Source organism: Oratosquilla oratoria, chromosome 5 (assembly GCF_046742065.1).
Source record: "Oratosquilla oratoria isolate Oo_2021 chromosome 5, ASM4674206v1, whole genome shotgun sequence".
NCBI classification, from domain to species: Eukaryota; Metazoa; Arthropoda; class Malacostraca; order Stomatopoda; family Squillidae; genus Oratosquilla; species Oratosquilla oratoria.
This window is the reverse complement of record NC_134781.1, coordinates 29,466,255-29,489,907: the sequence shown is the minus strand read 5'-3', so window position 1 is coordinate 29,489,907 and position 23,653 is coordinate 29,466,255. Positions and strand designations below refer to the sequence as shown.

At 40.4% G+C, this 23,653-nt stretch overlaps 2 protein-coding genes across 3 annotated transcripts in view; one reads left to right on the top strand and one right to left on the bottom strand.

Annotated features, from left to right (window-relative positions):
- Positions 1-20,931, top strand: part of LOC143025429 (putative methyltransferase DDB_G0268948) — a 40,228-nt gene extending 19,297 nt beyond the window's left edge. For both annotated transcript variants that reach the window (XM_076185089.1, XM_076185090.1), the window contains exons 6-8: positions 9,403-9,500; positions 13,983-14,123; positions 18,582-20,931. In XM_076185089.1, the coding sequence (XP_076041204.1) occupies positions 9,403-9,500; positions 13,983-14,123; positions 18,582-18,678 (336 nt within the window). In that variant the 3' untranslated portion in view covers positions 18,679-20,931. The remainder of the gene's footprint in view (positions 1-9,402; positions 9,501-13,982; positions 14,124-18,581) is intronic.
- LOC143025428 (1-acyl-sn-glycerol-3-phosphate acyltransferase gamma-like) overlaps positions 19,077-23,653 on the bottom strand; it is a 51,828-nt gene continuing 47,251 nt past the window's right edge. Inside the window, exon 9 of the mRNA XM_076185088.1 lies at positions 19,077-21,697. Within this exon, the coding sequence (XP_076041203.1) occupies positions 21,606-21,697 (92 nt within the window). The 3' untranslated portion in view covers positions 19,077-21,605. The remainder of the gene's footprint in view (positions 21,698-23,653) is intronic.

The window sequence follows — 23,653 nt, the reverse complement described above, 5'->3', positions numbered from 1 at the left end:
TGATTAAGCCCAACTTTTCAAGTGCTAGTATTTCTATTTCAGTTCACATTTCAAGTTATGCGCCTTTTAGATACATGTTTTTTGGGCTATATAGTATCTTTTTGCATAATATTATCATGGTTGGTGAAAAATTATGATTAGTAATTACAGGCACACCTAGGCTTGCGTCGTTTCAACTTACGTTGTTTTCGAAGATACGACGGTTTTCAAAAATAATACCGGTATATGGAAAAATAAAATTCAAGTTGTCGTTTTACTTGACTTTACGTTGGTCAGCCAATAATAATGGAATCGCATAAACACCAAAAAACATTTCAAGCACATAAATTCATGTTACAGTAGATAAGAATAAAAGCATGCAAAATGATATTTAGATTCAGTAACGGCTAAAAAACATACCATAAAGTAGCATGGCCTAGTTCACTAGAACATGAAATCAGCTTATTTTCTTATTTATCGGGACAACAGTAGTTCCAAAACTGTTGTGGTTTGGTTCGGTATGGACAAGCCAGGGAAAATGAGACTAACAATAACACTAAAAACTAATGGTTAATAGGCTCGGAGGGCACGGACGAGGTCTCGTTGGGAGAAGGTCCGGAATGAAGGCCTCATCAAGCGTCGTGGTCGAGTGCTGGAGAGATCTGGTCCCAAGGCGTCTTCCTGGGGAGAATTGGTCCCAAGGCGGCTTGCTGGAGAGATCTGCTGCTTGGAGAGAAGTGCTGCTTTTAGTTGTGCCCGGGAGAGAACTCGGGAGAGAACTGCTGCTTGGAGTTGAGCCCGGGAGAGAACTGATTTCTGATTCTGATTTGCTAGGTAAGACCAACCGCTTGCGCGGGGTCGGTTTTTGTGGGAGGGGAAGAAGGTCTGTAAGAAAATTAAAAGATAGTAGCGTATAAAAGAGGGCTTTTGCAACCGGGCGATCAGGAATATTTATTACGCGGCGTCGTGGCTTTGGAGGTATGGGCAGGAGACTTGGGGTTGGAGACTGCGAATGATGTGTAACCGTGAGGTTACATGGAATATCTATTCCTCTTATCCTCATCCAACAAAGTTAGAAAATGAGTAGGAGGCTTAGTCTTAGAGAAAGATAGAGAAATTGGAAATACTTTTAGTGGTAGGTAAACTGAAATGAGAAGATGTAGTAGGAAAGTTGGAAATGAAAATAATTTCAGTAGAAGAGAAAGTTTATGTAGTTGTTTGTGCATGTAGTTGTGTTATTTTTGTTTGCGGTATGGATTTGTGTATTCTACACATAGAGGGTTCCAACGTGTATGCTTATAGGCTGTCAATTAATGGGCTAAATGCAATATTATCATCATTATCATTATTATTATTTTTGCTATCACCAGTCAAAGCTGGTGAAGGGGTACATTATTGATAAGTACGGTTATACACGTCTTACTGAGGAATTAGAAAAAGAAAGGGCGCTAAGAGAAGAAGCAAAGGAAAAAAACTTGAAAAGATCAGAGACAGAATGCAAAGAATTCCAGTGGAGAGTAATAGACTTGAGATTAAGACAATGGCGCTTCAAAACGAACAAAACAAGGGAAGAAGAAACCAGGGAGAAGGAAGAAAATTAAAAGTGGCCTATACCAACATTGACGGACTAATTTCGGGACTGAACGAACTCAATGATTATCTGTTAGAAGCAAAACCAGACATAATGGGAATTGTAGAGACTAAACTAAGAGGTGAAATACCATCCACTGTTATCGGACAAGGTTTATACAACTACTGGATAAAAAACAGGGACAAGAAACAGGGAGGGGGAATCATGTTCTTGGCCAAGAAAGACCTAAAGGTGACAAAAATTGCAGAGGGCAAAGGTAATGCTGAATTGATCATGATAAAAGTCGAAGGCAAGAATATGAAAAGTAGAAAGTTTGTGGTGACTTATGTGCCTCCAAAAACAAGCGCTTGGAAAGAAATTGAACATAAAAAAAATGCTAGATGACACAAGAAAATCACTCAATGAGATACTAATGGGTAAGGGTAATCTGGTAGTTATGGGGGACTTCAATTGCAAAGAAATTTGTTGGGACAGCATGACAGTGCAAGGAGGAGATGACTCGTGGGGCAATGTACTGCTAGATATGACCATGGAGTACACAATGACCCAATGGGTCCATGAAAACACAAGGTACAGAAATAATGAAGAGCCATCGAAACTAGATCTAATATTTACAACAGAGCCTGAAATAGTGCATAAAGTCCAGTATGAGACACCAATTGGAAAGAGTGACCATGTACTCATCGAAACTATACTAAAGGAAGAAATAGACATAGAGAGGAACGAAAAGCATAGGAAAGGAAGACTGAGGTACAACAAAACAGACTTTACAAAACTAAAGACATTCTTCCGGAATGCAAACTGGGAAATATTTTACAGGGAAGAAACAGCAGTGGAAGAGAAATGGAATATATTGATGGAAAACTACAATGAAGGGGTAAACAGGCATGTACCAAGACAAAAGCGAGAGAGAGAGTACATTAAATGTTGGTTCAACAAAAGATGCAGTGAGGCAAAAGACAGAAGGGACAAAGCTTGGAAAAAGTGGAGAAAAGACAAAAAACAAAGCAAATGGCAAATTTATGTTAACTATAGAAATGAGTATGTTAATGTGAGAAGAGAGGAGAAAAGGAACCATGAGAAGGATATTATAGACAAATGCAAAGAGCAACCCAAACTATTCTATCGGTATGTGAATGGTAAACTTAAAAACAAACAGGAATTGGTGAAACTATGCCAAGGAAACATAGAATACACAGAAGATTTAGAGATGGCCGAAGTCATGAACAATCACTTTAAATCTGTTTTCACCAGAGAGAAAATACCGAATTGTGACATAGACAAAAACAAGAAATCTCCCCTCATGAATGAGTTTACAGCATCACTAAAGGAAATATCAGAACATTTATCAAGGCTGGATGTCAGAAAATCACATGGCCCGGACGGTATTGCAAATTGGATTCTAAAGGAGTGCAAAGAAGAACTAACAGACAAAATACACATCTTAATAAACAGCTCACTCAAAGAAGGAAAGATACCCGAGGACTGGAAAAACGCTAACATTGTACCAATACACAAAGGAGGAAACAAAGAAGAACCCACCAACTATAGGCCAGTATCACTAACAAGCACCATTGCCAAAATTTGTGAGAAAATAATCAAGAATAGATGGGTAAAACATCTGGAAGACAATGACATATTAAACCCAAGACAATTCGGATTCAGACAAGGAAGATCATGCTCCACAAACTTAATATGCTTTTACTCAAGACTAATAGACATAGTGCAAGAAAGAAATAGATGGGCTGATTGTGCATTCCTAGACTTGCAAAAAGCCTTTGACAAAGTACCACACAGAAAACTACTAAAAAAACTGGAACACATAGGAGGAATACAGGGAAACCTACTAAAATGGATAGAGGACTTTCTGACTGGTAGAAAGATGAGAGTAGTGCTCAGAGAAAAATATTCAGACTGGAAAGAGGTGATCAGTGGAGTACCGCAAGGATCTGTGCTGGCACCAATAATGTTTGCTATCTATATGAATGACATGGATGAGGACGTGAACTGCTACATGAGCTTCTTTGCCGATGACGCCAAACTGCTAAGGAAAATAGAAACTGATGAGGACTGTGAAGCACTGCAAGAAGACCTAAATAGGGTATGGAACTGGAGTCAGAAATGGGAAGTGGACTTTAATACGAAGAAGTGTAGCATAATGGAGTTTGGAAAAAGCAAAAACAGAATATCAGGAAAATATACAATTGGAACCAAAGAAGTAAAGAAAGTAGGATCCGAAAAAGATTTGGGAGTAATTATCACGAACGACTTGTCCTACGATATACAGATTAACAAAATTGTCGGGGAGACTTACAACTTGCTAAGATCAATAAAAGTGGCGTTTACATACTTGGACGAAGACATGATGAAAAAAATATTGGTTACATTGATAAGGCCTAGATTAGAGTATGCAGCGACATTGTGGTCCCCCAGTACCAAAAAGAATATAAAGAAAATAGAAAGAATCCAAAGAGCAGCTACAAAAATGGCACCTGCACTTGCAAACCTATCATACGAAGAGAGATTGGCTAAACTGGAGTTACCGACACTGGAGCAAAGAAGAGAGAGAGGTGACCTATTGACCATCTACAGAATCATGAAAGGCACAGAGGTACTCGATAGTGAGAATTTACTTAACTGGGACAAAAGAAACACAAGAGGACATGGAAAGAAAATAAAAAAACATAGCTATAGAAGAGAACTGAAGAAAAACAGTTTTCCTCATAGAGTTTTGGACACTTGGAACAAACTGGACAATGAAATAGTATGCGCAAAAACCATTCATGAGTTTAAAAACAAACTAGACACTGCAAGATACAAAGGCGGGACAACACGAGCATAGCTCCCCTTCCCGCAAAATACAACTAGGTAAATACACCGCACGCGGGACGGGCGCAGCTAACAGATAGTCTGTACGGTGTGGTCTAGGTGTAATGTGTTGTATCAGGTGTTTGTGTCTGTCGTGCAGTTTTTCTATGTGTCTTGTGTGAAGTTTGTCTTTGTGTTGGTTGAGTGGACGGATGTTGGAAATTCGGTGTAGAGACTCAGTTGTTCTGAAGTCGCTCCATCGCGAACGCGTGATGAACTTGACAACGGCATTCTGAACCTTCTGATGGTCGTAGTTGTTAGTGGGACATGTCAGCTGGCTTAGTCTCGGGGATTGGCACAGAATCGGTCTGACGAGGGCTAGGTACAATCGACTAGGCACCGACCTTTAGGAGGCTGGTGGGAACCCGGGGAGCTTTCCGAGTTTCTGATTGGCTCCCGGCTGATTGGCCGGGACGTCTTTGCGAACTATGCTTGCCAACTACTGTACAGCGAGTATAAAAGCCAAGCTCGAGTTGTGTGGCTGGAGGTCGACTTTCTTGCAATGGTCTGAAAAGTGGCTAATGAAATTTAACACAGGTAAATGCAAGGTAATGCACATAGGTAAAAATAACAGTAAGTACGATTACAAGTTATTTGGTAATTCGTTAACAAAAGTGGATATTATCAGTAACAACCTCAAATCATCCAAGCAGTGTATTTCAGCCTCTGAGAAAGCAAATAAGATTCTGGGACTGATTGCGCGATCTTTTGATTTCAAAAGTCCATCACTCATTAACAAGCTATATAAATCGTTAGTTCGTCCACATTTGGAATATGCTGTTTCTGTATGGTCACCGAATCTCATTAAAGACATCGACAGACTGGAAAAAGTACAACGGCGAGCCACAAAACTGATTCCAAATATCAAAAATAAATCATACGAAAACCGACTAAAACACATGAATCTGTTTTCCCTAAAAAAGCGTAGACTCAGAGGTGACTTGATACAGGTCGTTAAGATTTTAAAGGGTATTGACAACATCAAAAGTGACAATATTTTCACATTGAATGAGAATCAGACAAGAAACAATGGTCTCAAACTGTCCGGAAATAGATTCAATTTGGAAGTAGGTAGAAACAACTTTGCCAACTGTGTAGTAAATGAATGGAATAAACTTCCTGCACAGGTAGTGCAATGTAGTTCAGTTCGAAGCTTTAAGAATCAGTTAGATAAATACCTAAGATGCTGTAATGATTATAATTTATCTTATATTATTTGTTTTTGTTTTGTTATCATTTGTCTGTCTGATTTTCATTTATTATTAGTTATATGTCAATTTATTATTATTTACTATTTACCTGTTTGTTTATTATTTAACTATACCTATGCATTTATTTATGTATTTTATTTGTTATTTACATTATTATAGTTTTTATTTATTGTTTTATTATTAATATGATTTTTTTTTCGCATCCGACCTAGATATGGATCAAAAGGTCTCCTGTCGGCATGCTCCGCCTTTGTAAATCCTTTGTAAATCCTTAGTCCAGAGCCCCAGGATAACAGAACTAAGTCAGAGCCTTGTGATAGCTCTGGGACGGGTGGGTACTCTTATCCGCTCCGATACCTGGCTATCACAAGCGGCTGGACTTCTAGACTCGTTCAGGCTCACCAGCGTTCTCCTTGAGAAGGGTAGGGACTCTCCACACCCAGAGTTCAAGCCCCCACCACCATGGCTGTCGATACCTGCAACCTTCTTTGTCACAAAGCTTCCCACTAAGAAGAAGTTATGTGACCAGGAAAGAGTACGAGTGCAGGCCCTAGAAGGCGTCCGCGCACTGTCGGAACCTGGAATGGCGGTCTATTATACGGATGGCTCCGTAGACCCCAACAGGCACCGTAGTGCGGGGGCTGCCTTCGTGACGGATGGTTTGACCTTCGGCAGGAGAGTATCTGATCACGCGTCCACTCTCCAAGCTGAGGCCATAGCGGTCCAAGGAGCCTTAGAGCATGCTCTTATATCACGAGCTGGTCCTGTGGTGATCCACACGGATTCACAGTCTCTGCTAGGCAGCTTAGAATCGACACAGCCCAGCGACAATGCACGCCTTCTGACCTCCATCCTAGCACTCCTGCTGAAGCTGCATCAACAAGGCAGGAGTGTTACGCTCAACTGGGTGCCGAGCCACGTAGGTGTCCCAGGTAACGAGCTAGCCGACGCCGCAGCAGAAGCGGCGCGCCAAAGACCCAAAGTCGATGTTGTCGTCCCTCTTAGCAGAAATCAGTTGCGCCTACGCACCAGGGCTCTTAACCAGGTACAACGGTTCCTTCAGCACAGACTGGAGGCAGAGGTGTCAGAGAGGGCGAGGTGGTACAGGGCAGTCACAGACTACGAGCCCCTTGTACTTCCTCGCTCCACACCTAGAAAAGTTGAAGCACTGCTTTTCCGTCTGCGGCTGGAGGACCGTTGTTTCTGGCAAATCAAGAACAACTCCACGCCAGAAGAGAGAAAATGTCGACATTGCCGCCACCCTGAAGCCACCCTTGTCCACTACCTCAAGCATTGCCCCGCAACTGCTTTTCTGAGGAGAGGGCCTCCGACAACATCTGAGGGTCTTGTGCGCCGCCTATGCAGCCACTTAAGCGTATACGAACTGCGTCGGCTGGTGGAGTGTCAGCCCCCCCTTTAAATACTTTTCTTATATTATTATGTGCTCCGTTCATGTCAGGAAGGGTGAATTCACCGAGATGTGCATACATATTTAACATAGGTATGCACATCCGGTAAATGTATGAGTGGGCGTGGCCAAGCCACACACACTCATATATCGAATCAACCCCACTTTTTCTAAATCTTATTTACACCACTTGCTACACAAACCACCATCACTGAACACACAGCTAATGTTAGGAAGGGTGTATTCAATGAGATGTGCATACGTATTTCATATACGTATGCACATCTTGTGAATGTATGAGTGTGTGTGGTTGGGCCCACACACACTCATAAGTCAAATCACCCTCCAAACGGGCTCACACAAAGCCCGTGGGAATATTTTTCCCAAATTTCACAGAACAGAACTGTGTGACGGCCAGTCTGGATTTGACCAGCGGCGCGTCGCTACAATACTCCCCCCTTCTTTGGGAGCGAGCGCCGCGGAGGTAGGGCGAGGCGTGAGTAATGTGGCAGAATCGGCTGCAATGGCGACAGCGGCGGTGGCTGTGGCTACAATGGCGACATCGGCGGTGGCTGCGGCTGCAATGGCGACCGCGGGGGTGGCTGCGGCTGCAATGGCGACCGCGGGGGTGGCTGCGGCTGCAATGGCGACAGCGGCGGTAATGACGACAGCAGCGGTGGCTGCGGATGCAATGGCGACAGCGGTGGTGACTGCGGCTGCAATGGCGACGGCTGCGGCTACAATGGCGACAGAGGCGGTGGCTGCTGCTGCAATGGCGACAGCGGCGGTGGCTGCGGCTGCAATTGCGAAAGCGGCGGTGGCTGAGGATGCAATGGCGAAAGCGGCGGTGGCTGCGGGTGCAATGGCGAAAGCGGCGGTGGCTGCGGGGCTGGGCAGGCCGGGGTTGGGCTGGGCATGCCTAGGCGTGAAGCTTATCCTGTGAGCCTGCCATCTTCCTGGTTGTCGTCACTCCGGGTCACCACTTTGTCGTGATATGGTTCGGGCAAGCCAGGGAAATGAAACTCATAATAACACAAAGGCACTCGGGTTTTTAATGAACACTAAGCTCGAAAGGGAAGGTCGTAGTCTGAGAGCGAAGGGGAACTTGAAGCTTGGAGAGGACTGATGCTTGGAGTTGTGCCCGGGAGAGAAGTCGGGAGAGAACTCAGTAGAGAACTGCTGCTTGGAGTTGAGCCAGGGAGAGAACGATTTGAGATTTGCTAGGTAAGACCACCCGCTTGCGCGAGATCGGTTTTTGTGGGAGGGGAAGAAGGTCTGTAAGAAAATGAAAAGATAGAAGTGTATAAAAGAGGGATTTTGCCACCGGGCGATTAGGGATATTTATTTTGTGGCGTCGTGGCTTTGGAGGTATGGGCAGGAGACTTGGGGTTGGAGACTGCGATTGATATGGACCAAAAGGTCTCCTGTCGGCATGCTCCGCCTTTGTAATCCATTGTAATCCTTTATGTGTAACCGTGAGGTTATGTGGAATATCTATTCTTCTTATCTTCATCCAACAAAGTAAAGCAGCCTTGCTGTGGATGTGCTGTATCTTCCTACATTGCTTCTGACCTAGGGCAGTGGGCAGGATACAAGGATGACCCATCATTCATGAGGAGCTAAGATGAGAGGGAGGAAAGGGTGGTGGATGAGGGTGAAATGGGTGGGAGTGGGTACTTTATCTTTTGTCTTGGCTACCTCCCTTGTAAGAAAAAAAAAAAAAAAAGTTTATAGATAGATAGGGAACCACAAAAAGAAAGGTCCTTTCACTGATTCATTTTACCAACAAAGTCAAGAAAGAAGCTGGAGAATGAAGATACAGTGGCAGAACATACATATATTGCTAGGTCAATTTGCTGGATGTCTCCATGTTTGTTGTGAAGCTGCATTGCTTCATCTTCTTGATTATCAACCAACTCACTGCCTTGGTCATGTATATGAATCCTTTTGGTTGTTTCAGGTGCAGGATGAAATATATACTGCTTTCACTATTCTTCTCCACCTTGCTATAATTCCTCTGTAAACTATTAATATTTTTGCTAACTTGGTGTGTGCCTTTTTTCTTTTTCTTTTTTTTCAATATAGACCACTAAGGAGGAATGTGGAGCCATCCCATAAGATGACTTTGCATTGTATATAAACAATTTAATCAATCAGTCAATCCAGGTCTTTCCATTAATGTTACATTAATAGAGAATTATGGATTCTTGTTACATTTAAACTTGAACGAACAAATGGGTGAATTTCTCATTCACTTTTGTAATTTTGTCAGGTGTCTTTTTATTTGGCCACCCCCTTCATAATGGGATAAAAAAAATATATGTATGTAATTTTGTTACTGGCAGTTTGCATATGGAGAGCTCTTGTTTGCTGACCAGGTGCACATGATAGACAACTACTATGCCGACATTCAGCTGCCCTATGAAGATGTCATCAGACTTCAGTAAGATAACCAGTTATGGGTTAATTTATATTGTGATAATGATAATAATAATAATGATAATAGAAATTACAATTATAATGATAACAATAATGATGATAATGAAAACAAAATAAGAATAGTAGTTTTGACAGTCACTAGGCTACTGGCATATACATTACCATTGTAGTTATTATTACTAATATAATGATGTTATGGAAGTCCATCAAAACAATGATGTCGTCTCCCTCCATGAATGCAAAAAAATATATACATGAAATGAAGTCATAGTCCAGTGTATATCTAGAGAAAGCCAGAGCACAGTGTGTGTGTCAGATGTAGCTCTCTTGTGGAGGGGTGGTGGTACAGTGGCCCCAGTGTCTGTGCAGCCCAAACTCTGTCTGTCTGCCATAGTTGGGACACAGAATGCCATCTCCTGGAGGTGGAGGATCACAGTTCAGTCGATTGTGTCAGCAATGGTGCAAACATTATCATACATTTGTACTGACTCCCTTTAGTGGGGCACTGGCAGCATAGTATGCAGTCACTATTTTTCAATCAGTCCATTCCCTCCAGTCTACCTTGCAGAAGACATTGGCCTGCAGTGTCCAGATTTCAAGCAACTGTCTTGAGCATCGAGATGTCAAGGAGAGGAAGATGCCTCTTTCCCCCTCCTACCCAAGAAAGAAAACCATATCCAGGCCCTGCAACAGATGCTAAATGGACACAACACTCCTCACCCTTTCAGGGCCACACCAGTCAATACTTTAAGGACTACAGTGACATTTCATTGGACTACAGTCATACATCATTCAAAATATTTAAAGGTTCTTTAATGTGGAGAACAACAGAGGGTCCCCACCCTCATCCCATTCACTGCCAGTCTTCAGCTAAAATGCTTTCAGCATCACCTTCAGTGTCAAATTAAAGTTTTCGATCACACTGTGATTCCATGGGTGAAAAGCTGTAGAATGGTAGTGATAGATACCCAGGATCTCTCATTACCTGCCACAGTCCAGAAGTGAAGTTAGAACCTTGGTCAGACTGCACTTGGGTGGGCTGGCCAACCCTTGTGATAAACTTGAAAAGGACCTTCATTAATCTTTTAATTGTGAAGTTGTGATCATTTGGAGGGGAATGCATCTGGGTAGTGTGATATATCATTCACCATGTGCTGGATACATGACTGACAACTATCACCCTCCTGGATTAGAGCTCAAGCTCATATATGGCCCAATCTATGGGTAATGTTGTGACCTTAAACACACACATACCAAGCTGAGGACTGAGCTCAGACTGCTTAGTTAGCAGGTGAGTACTGTACCACTACACCAGCAAGCCTTATTAATGATGATTCGGTTCAATGTCCCATACTCCCTCTATCAGGAGGCTAGGACAGTGTCCCTTACAGAGGACTTTGTAGCATGGAATTTGATTAACCATGCCCTTGGTCCAACTCACTGGTGGTTGGGCATGAACTGCCATTGCCTTGACCTCTGCAAAATGTAGCAATGCTTTAACCCACTTTTCACTTTTATTAGGTGAGGTGACCAAATCAGAACATACTCTACTCTCTTCCAAAACCCATTTATTGCTCTTCTCATTATATGACCTCTTGAATAAAAGATCATCTGTCTCCTGACACCATGGAAATACTTGAGAAACAAGAAGTAAAGGAAGACTACAGTATAAGAAAGCACTGTGTATTACTCAAGTACAAATTGAGCTGGAAGCAAGGCACTGCTGATTTACCATCCAGGTAAACTAAGGTTGGGTCCAATATGTCACAGAAATTCCAGGGTACAATGTCAGTGAGAAACCACAGTAGTAGAAGAGGAGAATTCCTACCAATTACATAAGATTATATGGTGGTAGCTGAAACAAATGTACAAAATATTAGTAGTCAATCAGTCAATCCATAACCTCTGGGCTCTCCTGCAGAAGATATGTGGCTTTCAGGTAATCGGTCTCCAGGCAGGTCTACAAGTCACTTAGGGAAGATGTATTGTTGTGAAGGGATTGTTAGTGTGGAGCATTGTAGTGTGAGATATTCTGTGACTTCTGTAAGGTGGTTGCCTCTGGGACATTTAGAATCTCTGGCCCCATTTGAGATATGTTTAACTCTTTTTCACTGTGCAGAGGGATTCCCTTGGCTGAATAAAAATGCCATGTAGTAGTGAGACAAAATGTATATTATCAACAGCAGTGAAAGGATTAACAGAAACATTACTATTAACAACCTGGAGGCTGTTGCCAGTTACCTGAAGGCTGCAGGTATTTTCAAGAAAGACCAGGGGCATGATAAACATAGAATAGGAAGACTAATGTATAACAAAACAAACTTTGAGAAACTTAAAACATTCTTCTGCAATGCAAATTGGGATAAATTCCTAAACGAAGAAACAGGGATAGAAGAAAAATGGAACATACTAAAAGAAATTTATAATGAAGGAGTGAATAAATATGTACCACAACAAAAAATAGAAAGAACATACATAAAAAGCTGGTACAACAAAAGTTGTAGTGAAGCTAAGGACAAAAGAGACAAAGCTTGGAAAAAATGGAAAAAAGACAAGAAACCAAACAAATGGCAAACATACATCAAACTGAGAAATGAATATGTAAAAGTACGCAGAGATGAAAAGAGAAACTACGAAAAAAGGATAATAGATAAATGCAAGGAAGAACCTAAACTATTTTACAAGTATGTAAATGGAAAACTAAATAACAATAGAAAAACTGCGCCAGGTCAAAAATTAATATATAGAGGAACTAGAAATGGCAAAAATTATGAACAACCACTTCAAATCAGTGTTCACATTAGAAGGTTCACCTGACTGTGAAGAAATCGAGAGAGAATTATCCCCTGCAATGAAAGAAATAATCGTAACACAAAAGGAAATCAATGACCAAATTAAAACCCTTGATGTTAGAAAATCACATGGCCCAGACGGAATTGCAAACTGGATACTGAAAGGATGTATGGAAGAATTAACTGATAAAATATACATTATAATTAAAGTATCACTTAAAGAAGGAAAAGTGCCACTGGACTGGAAAAAGGCAAACATTGTACCAATCTATAAGGTAATAAAGAAGACCCATCTAATTTGTGAAAGAATTGTCAAAAATAGATGGGTAAAGCACCTGGAAGAAAAAAACTATACTAAATCCAAATAAATTTGGATTCAGACAAGGGAGATCATGTACAACAAATTTTATCTGCTTCTACTCAAGATTAATAGACATAATACAAGAAAGAGATGGGTGGGCAGACTTTGCCTTTCTCGATCTACCACATAAAAAACTTATAAAGAAGATAGAGTCAAAAGGTGTCATCAGAGGAAAATTATTGGAATGGATGAAAGACTTCCTGATTGGGAGGAAAATGAGAGTTGTAATTAGAGAAAAAAAAAATCAAAATTGGGAAGAAGTGAAAAGCGGTGTCCCGCAGGGATCAGTACTGGCCCCGATCATGTTTGCCATATACATTAATGACATGGATGAAGGTGTAGAGTGTTATATGAATTTCTTTGCAGATGATGCAAAGATACTAAAGAAGGTAAAAACGGAGAAAGAATGCAACTCATTGCAAAAAGATTTGGACAAGATCTGGAATTGAACCCAAAAGTGGGAAGTAAAATTCAATATAAAGAAATGTAGTATGTAGTATAATGGAGTTTTGAAAGAGTAAAAACAGAATATCAAAAGACTACAAAATTGGTGAAGAAAAGGTGAAAAATGTAAACTCAGAGAAAAATCTTGGAGTGATGATTGGCAAGGACATGACACCAGATAAGCATATTAACAAAATATTTGGAGAAACCTACAATTTATTGAGATCAATCAAAGTGGCATTTGCCTATTTGAACAAAGAAATGATAAAGAAAATCCTAACTACGCTAATAAGACCAAAACTTGAGTATGCAGCAGCACTCTGGACACCCAGTACCAAAAAGAACATTAAAAAACTAGAAAGGTTACAAAGAGCAACAAACAAACTAGCACCAACTCTTACCAAACTAACATATGAGCAAAGACTGTCCAAATTAGAACTACCAACTTTGGAACAGAGAAGAGAAAGAGGTGACCTGCTGACTATCTACTGAATAATGAAAGGAATGGAAGTTTTAGTTAGGGATGACTTATTAATATGGGACAACGATAAAATGAGAGGACACAAAAAGAAACTAAAAAAAGATGGTTACAGAAGAAATTTAAAAAGGAACAGCTTCCCACACAGAGTGATAGATACATGGAATAAATTAGACAATGAAACAGTGTGTGCAAACACTATACAAGATTTTAAGAAAAAACTTGATGCTGAGAGATACAAAGCCAGGTCACCACGAGCATAGCTCCCTTCCCGTATAATACAACTAGATAAATATATAGTCATTTAGTAAATGTTTTCACATCATGTATACCCTCTAGCTACACATGTATGTGAAAAAAACATTATACCTTGAAGAACACTAACCAAGAACCTCTCCTTTACTACCACAGGGATGACAGTTTCTATGTGGAGATACAAGGTACAGCAGAGGACATGTTTAACGAGATGCGGACATGGTCAGGGTTCAATAACTATAAACTCAAGCATGGTGAAGAGGCAGTTGAGGAGATCTTTAATAACTTCAAGAAGAGGTATGTGATAATAGATATTGTTCTCACATTAAATATTACTTTCTCTAATAATAGCTTACAAGAATGTTTTTCCCCTACATCTCATTTGGCTATATCATCTCTGATGACCAGTAGTAGTTGAGGTCACCTGACTATGGGATCTGTAGAACTGTATATACAGGGTGGTCCAAAAAGATGTATCCATTTGTTATAAAGTAGTATTTATTATTGAAAGGAAAATTTTACTTTTATTTTTTCATAGACCTATCTTACAGATTCTCCACTCACCTCTGTCTTCCGTCCTCTCCCTTCCTTCCTCAACAGACATTCCCCTCTTCCCCAAAGCCCCCTTCACCCCATCCATCCACCTCATCCTAGGACGTCCCCTCATGTTCACTCCCTCCACATCTGCCTTCCATACCTCTTTTACTAGTCTTTCTTCACTCATTCTTTCCATGTGTCCAAACCATCCTAATATTCTTTCATCAACCCTCTCTCCCAAATCCTTTTTCACCCCTGTTCTCCTCCTCACCTCCTCATTTCTCACTCTATCTAGCCTAGTAACCCCCGCCATACTTCTCAGACACCTCATCTCAAACCCATTCAAACTCCTTCTCTCTTCTTCTCTTATGTTCCACGTTTCTGCCCCATACAGTGCTGTTGGCACAATCACTCCTTCATACAGTCTCCTCTTCGCATCCATTCCCAAATGTCTATTTCTCATTACACTCTTTAAACCACCAAGGCATTTACTCGCTTCTCTCAATCTACATTCTACCTCCACCTTCACTCCACCTTTTCCTGCTACACTTGCACCCAAGTATCTAAAACTATCCCCTTCCTCCAGTCGCTCTCCCTTAATGTTCACTTCCAGTCTACTGCCACTTTCACTCCTTGTACATCTCATCACCTTACTTTTACCCACATTTATCTTTAGCTTTCTTCTATCACATACTCTCCCAAACTCTGCCACCAGCTTCCTCAATCCCTCCTCTGACCCTGCCACAAGCGCAGTGTCGTCCGCAAACAACAGCTGGCTCACCTCCCACTTTTCTCCATTTTCTTTAACCATCTCCAATCCCTGACTCACTACCCTAGCATTCACCTCTCGCACCACCCCATCCATGTATGGTTGTATATGGATGATGTTGTGACTGCATGAGGAGGAATGGGCGGGGGGGTGGGGGGTGGGGTAGTATGTGTGAGTAAATTTTGACGCAGCCCGAAGGGATTTCTCCCCGTCCTCTCCTTATATGCAAAGGGGGACGGAGAGGGGGGGTCGCCGATTAAATGAAGCGGCCTTGCTGTGGATGTACTGTGTCTTGCGACACTGCTTCTGACCCAGGGCGGTGGGCGGGGTGCAGGGATGACCCATCATCCAGGAGGTGCTCAGATGAGAGGAAGGGTGGGAGGGGTGTGGAGTGTATTTGGGGATGAAATGGGTGGGAGTGTTTTTATGCCTTTCCCTTTTTGGCTACCTCCCTTGGAAGGGGGAAAAAGCCTTGGTATATGTATGTATCTTACAGATATGTAAGTTTTGTGTGGTGTAAGTTTTCCCCGTATACCACCATTTTGCGAGCACAGCTCAATAGTTTATAATGTGCTCGATCCAAGTTCTTTGGCACTGAATCACTGTCCAACATGTCTTGGGGAATCCTCTTAATCTCTGTTCAAATGTTATTCTTGAGTGCAGCAATAGTTTGGGGATTGTTGACATAGACTCTTTCTTTTAGGTATCCCCACAGAAAATAATCCAAAGAGGATAGATCTGGAGAACGTGCAGGCCAAGGGTGGTCAGTACAATGGGAGATGAGCCTGTCTTCAGGGAAGTAGCGATGGAGGTATTTGAGTGAACCATTGGAGCAATGTGATGTTGCTCCATCCTGCATATAAATCAGTTTGTCCACTCCTCACTTCTGCCTCAGTTCCGGGATGAATTTTCTTCTCATTAGTTCAATGTATCGCTCTGTGTTCACAGTTACCGGACGAGCATCAGCATGGTTGAACCAGTGTGGCCCAATAATGCCATCGTGACTCAACACACACCAGTCACTTTCTCCAAATTAAGTGGGCAATACTGATGTTCATGAGGCTGAGCCATAGCCCAAAAGTGCATATTCTGTTTGTTCACATGACCACTAAGGTGGAAATTTGCCTCGTCACTGAAGAAAATGAAGTCTAAGTAATCAGGATGGTCTTCAATAATCTGACGGATGGTTTGCCCAAAAGGCATGTCTCTTAGCTTTACTTGCATTGGTCTGACATTGTAACATCTGTATTTTATACAGAAACAGGTGAAGATCCTGGTGCATTATGCACATAACTGAACTCCTTGAAAGATCTGTCTCCTGGGACAAATGTCTTGTAGATTTCCTTGGAGACTGCTTCAAATGTTGTCTCACAGTCACAATGTTATTTTCTATCCTGACTGACTGTGGCTGGCCACTGTGACCTTCAGTGTTATCCTGTACACTTCCTGTTTCCCAGAATTCATTCAGGAGGTGCTTTATTGTGTGTCTGGTTGGAGCATTTCTCCCTGGAAAGTCCCTCCAAAATTGTCGTTGAGTTTGGACAACCAATTTTGTTGCAAAATAGACCTTGTCAATTTTTATCCTCTCCTGCACGTAATATCTTGTTGCCTGTTCCATTTCACCTGAAAAACAGAAGTCTGGGTTAATTTTCATGGAAATGATAGCAATAATAAAATTTATATATAATTTTGGACCACCCTGTACTTCTATTTTCATGCTCTAGTATGATTTCACCTACCTCTTGTTCCTCACCCTCTAGTTTATTTCTGTTTTGAAGTACCATTATGCTTCATCCAAGTTCATTTTCTTAATCTTCACAAACTTCTATACACAAACCATCAACTTCATTTTGGGTTGTTGCCTTTATATGTATGACCAGGTGCACATGAATGAGAGATAATTATGAGGCCAGGATTTTGCCTAGTGGGGCTATGTGAGTGTGAGTATGTTTTCAATGTTACATACATAGATGCAAGGCACATCACTATTTATTATTATTTTATTATTTTTTTTTTTTTGGCATCCGACCTAGATATGGATCAAAAGGTCTCCTGTCGGTATGCTCCGCCTTTGTAATCCTTTGTAACTAAAGAAATTTGGGTGGTGGATGGGGGTGGGTGCATACCTTTGACTTGGCTATTTCCCTTATAAGAAAGAAGCCTTTGGTATATCTATGGATAGATAGCCTTGGTTGGCTACCTCCTTCTTGAGGGGGTTAGATTTCTTTTGGCATAAAGATAGATAGTCTTGAGTTTCAAGGATTGGAAAGCTATAGCCCAACAGCAGCTAACAACAGATCTATGGGAAGAAATATTTGACTGTTGTCATATTGTATTAGTGTGGGTCCCTTTCTCTCAGAGGCAAGCAGAATGTTGTCAGCTCTCCTTATGTGAAAAAAGGGGGGAAAATAGTCTCTAAGTTGATATGAGTGAGATTTTGAGTTTGGACTGGAGACCATGTTACCCCCTTGGGGCTGCAGTTCCAGATAGTGGTGAAGTGTTTTGAGGTTTTGAAGATGGGTAGCAGGACAATGATTCTCACATCCATCATGTCAGACCATCACTGGCATGTACCCATTGTTGGTCCTACCCAGGGGTGTAGTGCTGCTGGAGCATCATTCTGGATGAAATTTATCACTTCCCTTGCAATCATGGCTTAATACCTTTTGTCATACCCTCCAGAGCTCTGATGCCTATAAAATTAGTACTACACCCTTGATCCTGCCTCAAATGAATAGAACTGTTAGGCATTGTCCAGAAAAGTAACCAGTTTCCTGGGGATGCTGAGTCTCTTGCAAGAGAACCAGGATAACAAAAATCAATGCACAAGAGGTTCTTGGACAAGATTTCTGTGAAGGTTTTATGTCTTACTGCATTGCTTCTGACCTAAGCAGTGTGATGGGGGATATGGATGGGATGACCCTCCCTGAGGAATTAAGATGGATTTTTTTTTTTTTTTTTTTTTTTTTTTTTTTTTTTTTTGTGTGGATGTACGATGATGCATCACAATACTCGCATTATAAAATATAAAGTTACAGCTGTATTACTCATTCTCTTTCATTCTAAATGTTAATAACCACAGAAAATATGATCAGGTCAGTTCACAAAATATGGGGGTCACGCAGCTGCAACTACAAAATAAATATAATCAAGACACCAACACTGGCATCCTCATATACCCACTCACTCATGATGTCTACATAGGCAACATCATATCAAAGGGAGTAAAAGAGGAAAAGACCTTTTAGTTTAAGTGTGCAAATTGTTCTCATGTAGATTAGGAGCTTATGAAATAAATTAAAACTTTTTAGGTCATTATGGCCAAACCAGCCTCAACCAGTAATCTAACTGCTTTTTAGAATTTATAACCACTTGTGTGTAGGTCCAGCTTTGGAAGTTTTCAGCAGGCCTTTATCCACCTATAATTATTTCAAAATACCAACTTTCAGATTCATGAAGGAAATGGGTGTGTCTGTTCAGCCACAGGAACTGGAATTACCATACCGTTTCTACTATTTCCTGGTGTTGACACGTAAACCACAGTAGCATTAATCTCACGGTCTGTATAAATTTCTTTTAACTTTTTGACTATTACCAGGGTTCCTCAAACAAATGAAATTGCATGGTAGTAGTAAGAGCTTTTAAGAGTTGATATAGCCATGGAATACAGACATGAACATTGGAGGTTTCTCCTCACAGTCAGTATAAGGCAGTAGTCAACCCTTGTGATTAAAGGGTTGTGACAGTAAAAGTAACTTGAAAGTAATGTCCTTTATAATTAAAGTGACTCCAAAATACTGTGGAGATAATAACCTCTTTTGATCATGCATGTCATATTCAGTTAACTAAAACACTTGTTCTGAGCTCACCAAGAAAACAAAATAGAAACAAATGAAAGAATAAGGCAATGAGTATATGGTAAAAATTATCAAAGGCATTTGGGCAACAATGTTCAAAATTTATTATTTACAAAAAGTTTACAGTTGTTGTAAAACATAAGCCACTCGTATTTACATCCATAAACTGTATGGAGCATCCCATGCTGAGGATCTTTCAAAATGTGACGTGTTGCTGCAGGGAAACCACTTTGTTGTCATTACACAAAATAGGAAACCGAGCTCCATTTGGTACCCTGACATACACAAAAGGCCATCAATTGTCACAAAATCAGATTCCTGTTGTATCCACCACAGAGTCTGAAGAAATCAAGTCCGTGCTGTGATTGCAGAGCTCAAATCACAGGCTCAATTATAGACTTGTTGCTTTCAGGTGCTTCCATGTGTAATCACTGGCTTGTATATCAATTATTCTGGGACTATCAAGAGAGGAAAGTAATGTCCAAAAGTTCAAGATTAAAGCTATAAGGAATAATGCCTTGCAAACTAGCATGCAACCCTATCTCCTACACAAGGACTATGGGACAAGGGGGGGGTTCCTAAAACACTCTGATATGCAATTTGCACCTTAAACATGGAGTTATGCATTCTAATAGTTTGGCCTAACCAGGACGTGTTTCAGCTATGTCTGTTTCAAAGCATATCTAGACAAATAATATTCTAGTCCAAAACGAGTCTCTATTATCAACTTTTTCAATCTTGATATAGGTCATCATTTCAACAAATACTGTATTGTATACTTTTTACAATTATCTGGCATTGTAAAATTATGATTGGTGCTTCAAAAAAAAATTGGTAATTAAATAAATAAATAGATAAATAAATAAATAAGAGCAGAGCTCATTCTCTGATGACATGGTCATTATTAATTACTGTGAGCATAAGTCTGTTATCTTTTAATTGGTTTCAAAATCATTGACAGTATTTCATTCTACTTTAGGGAAAAAAATAATTGCTACTGCTAACAAATTCAAACTGTATACCAATATATATATATATATATATATATATATATATATATATATATATATATATATATATATATATATATATATATATATATCTTTGAAGCATTAAATGGTTAAAAAAGTGGGATCATAAGCCTTGTATGTGCCTTCAGTCTTTCAAATATTAATTTATTACAATTTCACACAGAAAGAAAAGAAAGAAAAAGAAAAAAAATATTGTAGGTGTAGAAAACCTCAATCCACTTGTCTCTGAACCAGGGTTGCTTAAAAAGTCGAGAGAACTGCAGAAAATTAAAAAACAAGAATGACTGCCCTGCTTTTCATATTTAGTGTACAACAGTTGTTATTCTGCTGACGTTCATTATGTCATTATATTCACATAATACAAATATGTTTATACATATATACATACTAGGCATACAATTTCCCCTCAAGTTGAATTGTAAGAAAAGATATGTTTGTATACCTTTATTTGTAATTTTACATGTAATGCCCTTTTAGTGGACATTAAGACCAAACAATTTTATTGGCTTTTCCCTATACCAAACACTTTGACACTTCCCATACAGGTACATTTCTCTTTTGATGTAAATGAAACAAGTTCAATGTGGACATATTTGTTCAAACTTGAAAAAATGTATAAATGATGATAATAAATTGAAATTTTCATACTTTTCGAGCAGGAGAGGAAATGTTACTGCATACCAAATACATCCTATGAAGACTGAGAACACTTGATCATCTTGGAAACCCAGCACAGGCTCTTCTGAATAACGGTGTAGGACCCATTTCTGGACATTTCAACGATGACAGTCAACCTTGTAATTAAATCCCATTACAAACTTCTTTGTGGTGGGGAACCAACTCCCTTTCATGTCCCAAGAAAATTACTGCCCACCAAGAATCCTAAGCTATCAACCAACTACAAGTAAAACTACTATTTGACCACAGGTTCTCAAATGATTTTGTCAGACTTTTTATGCATGTAGTCTTAACTATTTCTGCACAGGAAAATTTTCAAAGTATAACTTATAATAAATAATGTTAACAATAACTTTTATCATTCACGGAGTACAAGACCTAACCGTGGGGATTTTTTTTTTTCCCCCACTCCCAATAACAATACAGGACAACAAAGAGCCCCTACACATAATCTAAATTCCAATAGTGAAACCTTCTTAGAATATTGAATGTGTCACATCAAAAGTTAAAATAATCTGATACCAATGTAACCTAGATTTCACAAGCACTTCTCCTTATGATAAAAAATACAAAAGAAGAAACAAAGGCTTACCATGTGGTATATACACATTACACATCAAAAGTTTCCTATGAAAGTAAATGACAGAGAAGCAGAAATGGCTTCAGCCCCATCCGGTGGTTTCTGTAGAGAGCAAGTCCTATCACCATACAATGTCTTTGGACCTTTTGTGGAGAGAGGAGTTTATCAAAAGTGCACAAAGATTCATGTGAAAATACTCTTGATACAAACTTAATGGGACAGAAACAACTGCATATGATAGTGTAGGATTCTTTTTTTTTTTTCTTTTCTTTTCTTTTTTTCTTTCTTTTGGCAAATGAGCACCTTGGCTGGGCAGTTCCTGGTTAACTATTCTGTTTTCTTGGCATCCTTGGTGCTGCCATATTTTGAGCCTTTGTCGATTCTGGTTAGACCAATCATTTTGTACAAACCAATGTAAGCTGAAAAGGAAAGACATAAAAGCTAAGTAGAGTGACTGAATTGCAATTTAAACAAAACCTATAAAAACAATTATCACCATGACCCCTGAAGTCTTCAAAGTCACTTACACGTGTATGTACGTATAGGGATCAATGATGAGTACCTGCATGTAGTGCTCATTCCCCTCACCTCCACTGGAAGGTGCAGCCTTGAGGGGCTGTCACTCAGTCCCCAGACTGGGCCTAGAATCTCTCCCTCAACTTCAACTGTACTACTTACACTATTTCACACATGGTGAGCTGACTACCAGCAATTGCTCTTCTCTCCTCTCCCTAATATTTTCAGTCAGTGGCACAAAACTAGTCCCAACACAAGTACGTCACAGACAACAGTCCAAAGTTTCTTTCCAAAGATTTCTGTGGGAGGGTCTGAGGACTATTACCATCTACTGTGAGGCTGTGAGTTTTCCACTGAGCAAAACTCAAGGCAGCAATCAATTAACTAATTAATTAATTTAAAAGGTGTGTGTAAAACCCATTCCCTGCCTTTCTGAGCCATAAATGAAGGGTTATCACTTGGATCAAGGAAACACCTTGTTGTTATTTTTGGAAAAGTATGGTATAGCATAAAATGGAGGAAAGAAAAGAAGACAAAAGAATTAATGAACCAACAAAGAGAGGACTGGATATGAGTAGAGTGGAATTGCCACTTGGTTTGATACCAAAGAACGTGAATAAATGATACTCTGAAGACTACTCAAAGATTTGAGAACAATGTTTTTTTGGGTTTTCAAAGGGAAAGGGGAACAAGAGTTAAAGCTATGGATACAGAAAGAGAAACTAGGGTTAGCACTGTACTAAGAAATTGAGTCATCAATGACTTGATGGACGAACTAATTGATTAAAAAATAGATTATTGAACTTTGCACAATGAAATGACAAACTTATGTAGAACCAATGAGGAAATAATCAGAGTTACATACATACATATACCAAAGGCTTTTTTTTTCCCCTTATAAGGGAGGTAGCCAAAAAAACAATGGCATAAAAACCACACCCACCTATTCCATTCCTATTACAGTCGACTTCCTTCCCTCTTATCTTGGCACCTCCTGGATGATGGGTCATCCCTGCATCTTGTCCACTACCCTGGGTCAGAAGCAGTGTCGCAAGACAAAGCACATCCACAGCAAGGCCGCTTCATTAAATCGGTTACCCCCCTCTCTGTCCCCTCATGCAGAAAAGGAGAAGACGGGGAGAAACCCCTTCAGGTTGCATCAAATTTTTCTCATACATACTACCTCACCCCCCATCCCCCTGCCCATTCCACCTCATGCATCACAACATCATCCATATACAACCATTCTCCATTCAACCCTGTCTTCTGTCCTCTCCCGTCCTTCCTCAACAGACATTCCCCTCTTCCCCAAAGCCCCTTTTACCCCATCCATCCATCTCATCCTAGGTTGCCCTCTCATGTTCACTCCCTCCACATCTGCCTTCCACACCTCTTTTACTAGTCTTTCTTCACTCATTCTTTCCATGTGTCTAAACCATCCCAATGCTATTTCATCCACCCTATCTCCCAAATCCTTTTCCACCTCCGTTCTCCTCCTCACCTCATTTCTCAGTCTTTCCAGCCTAGTAATCCTATCATCTCAAACACATTCAAACTCCTTCTCTCTTCCTCTCTTATGTTGCATGTTTCTGCTCCATACAGTGCTGTCAGCACAATCACTCCTTCATCCAATCTCCTCTTAGCATCCATTCCCAAATGTCTATTTCTCATTACACTTTTTAATCCACCAAGACATTTACTCACTTCTCTCAATGTACATTATACCTCCACCTCCACTCCTCCCTCTCCTGCCACATTCGCACCCAAGTATCTAAAATTATCCACTTCCTCCAGTCTCTCTCCCTTAATACTCACTTCCAGTCTGCTGCCACTTTCACCCCTAGTACATCTCATCTTCT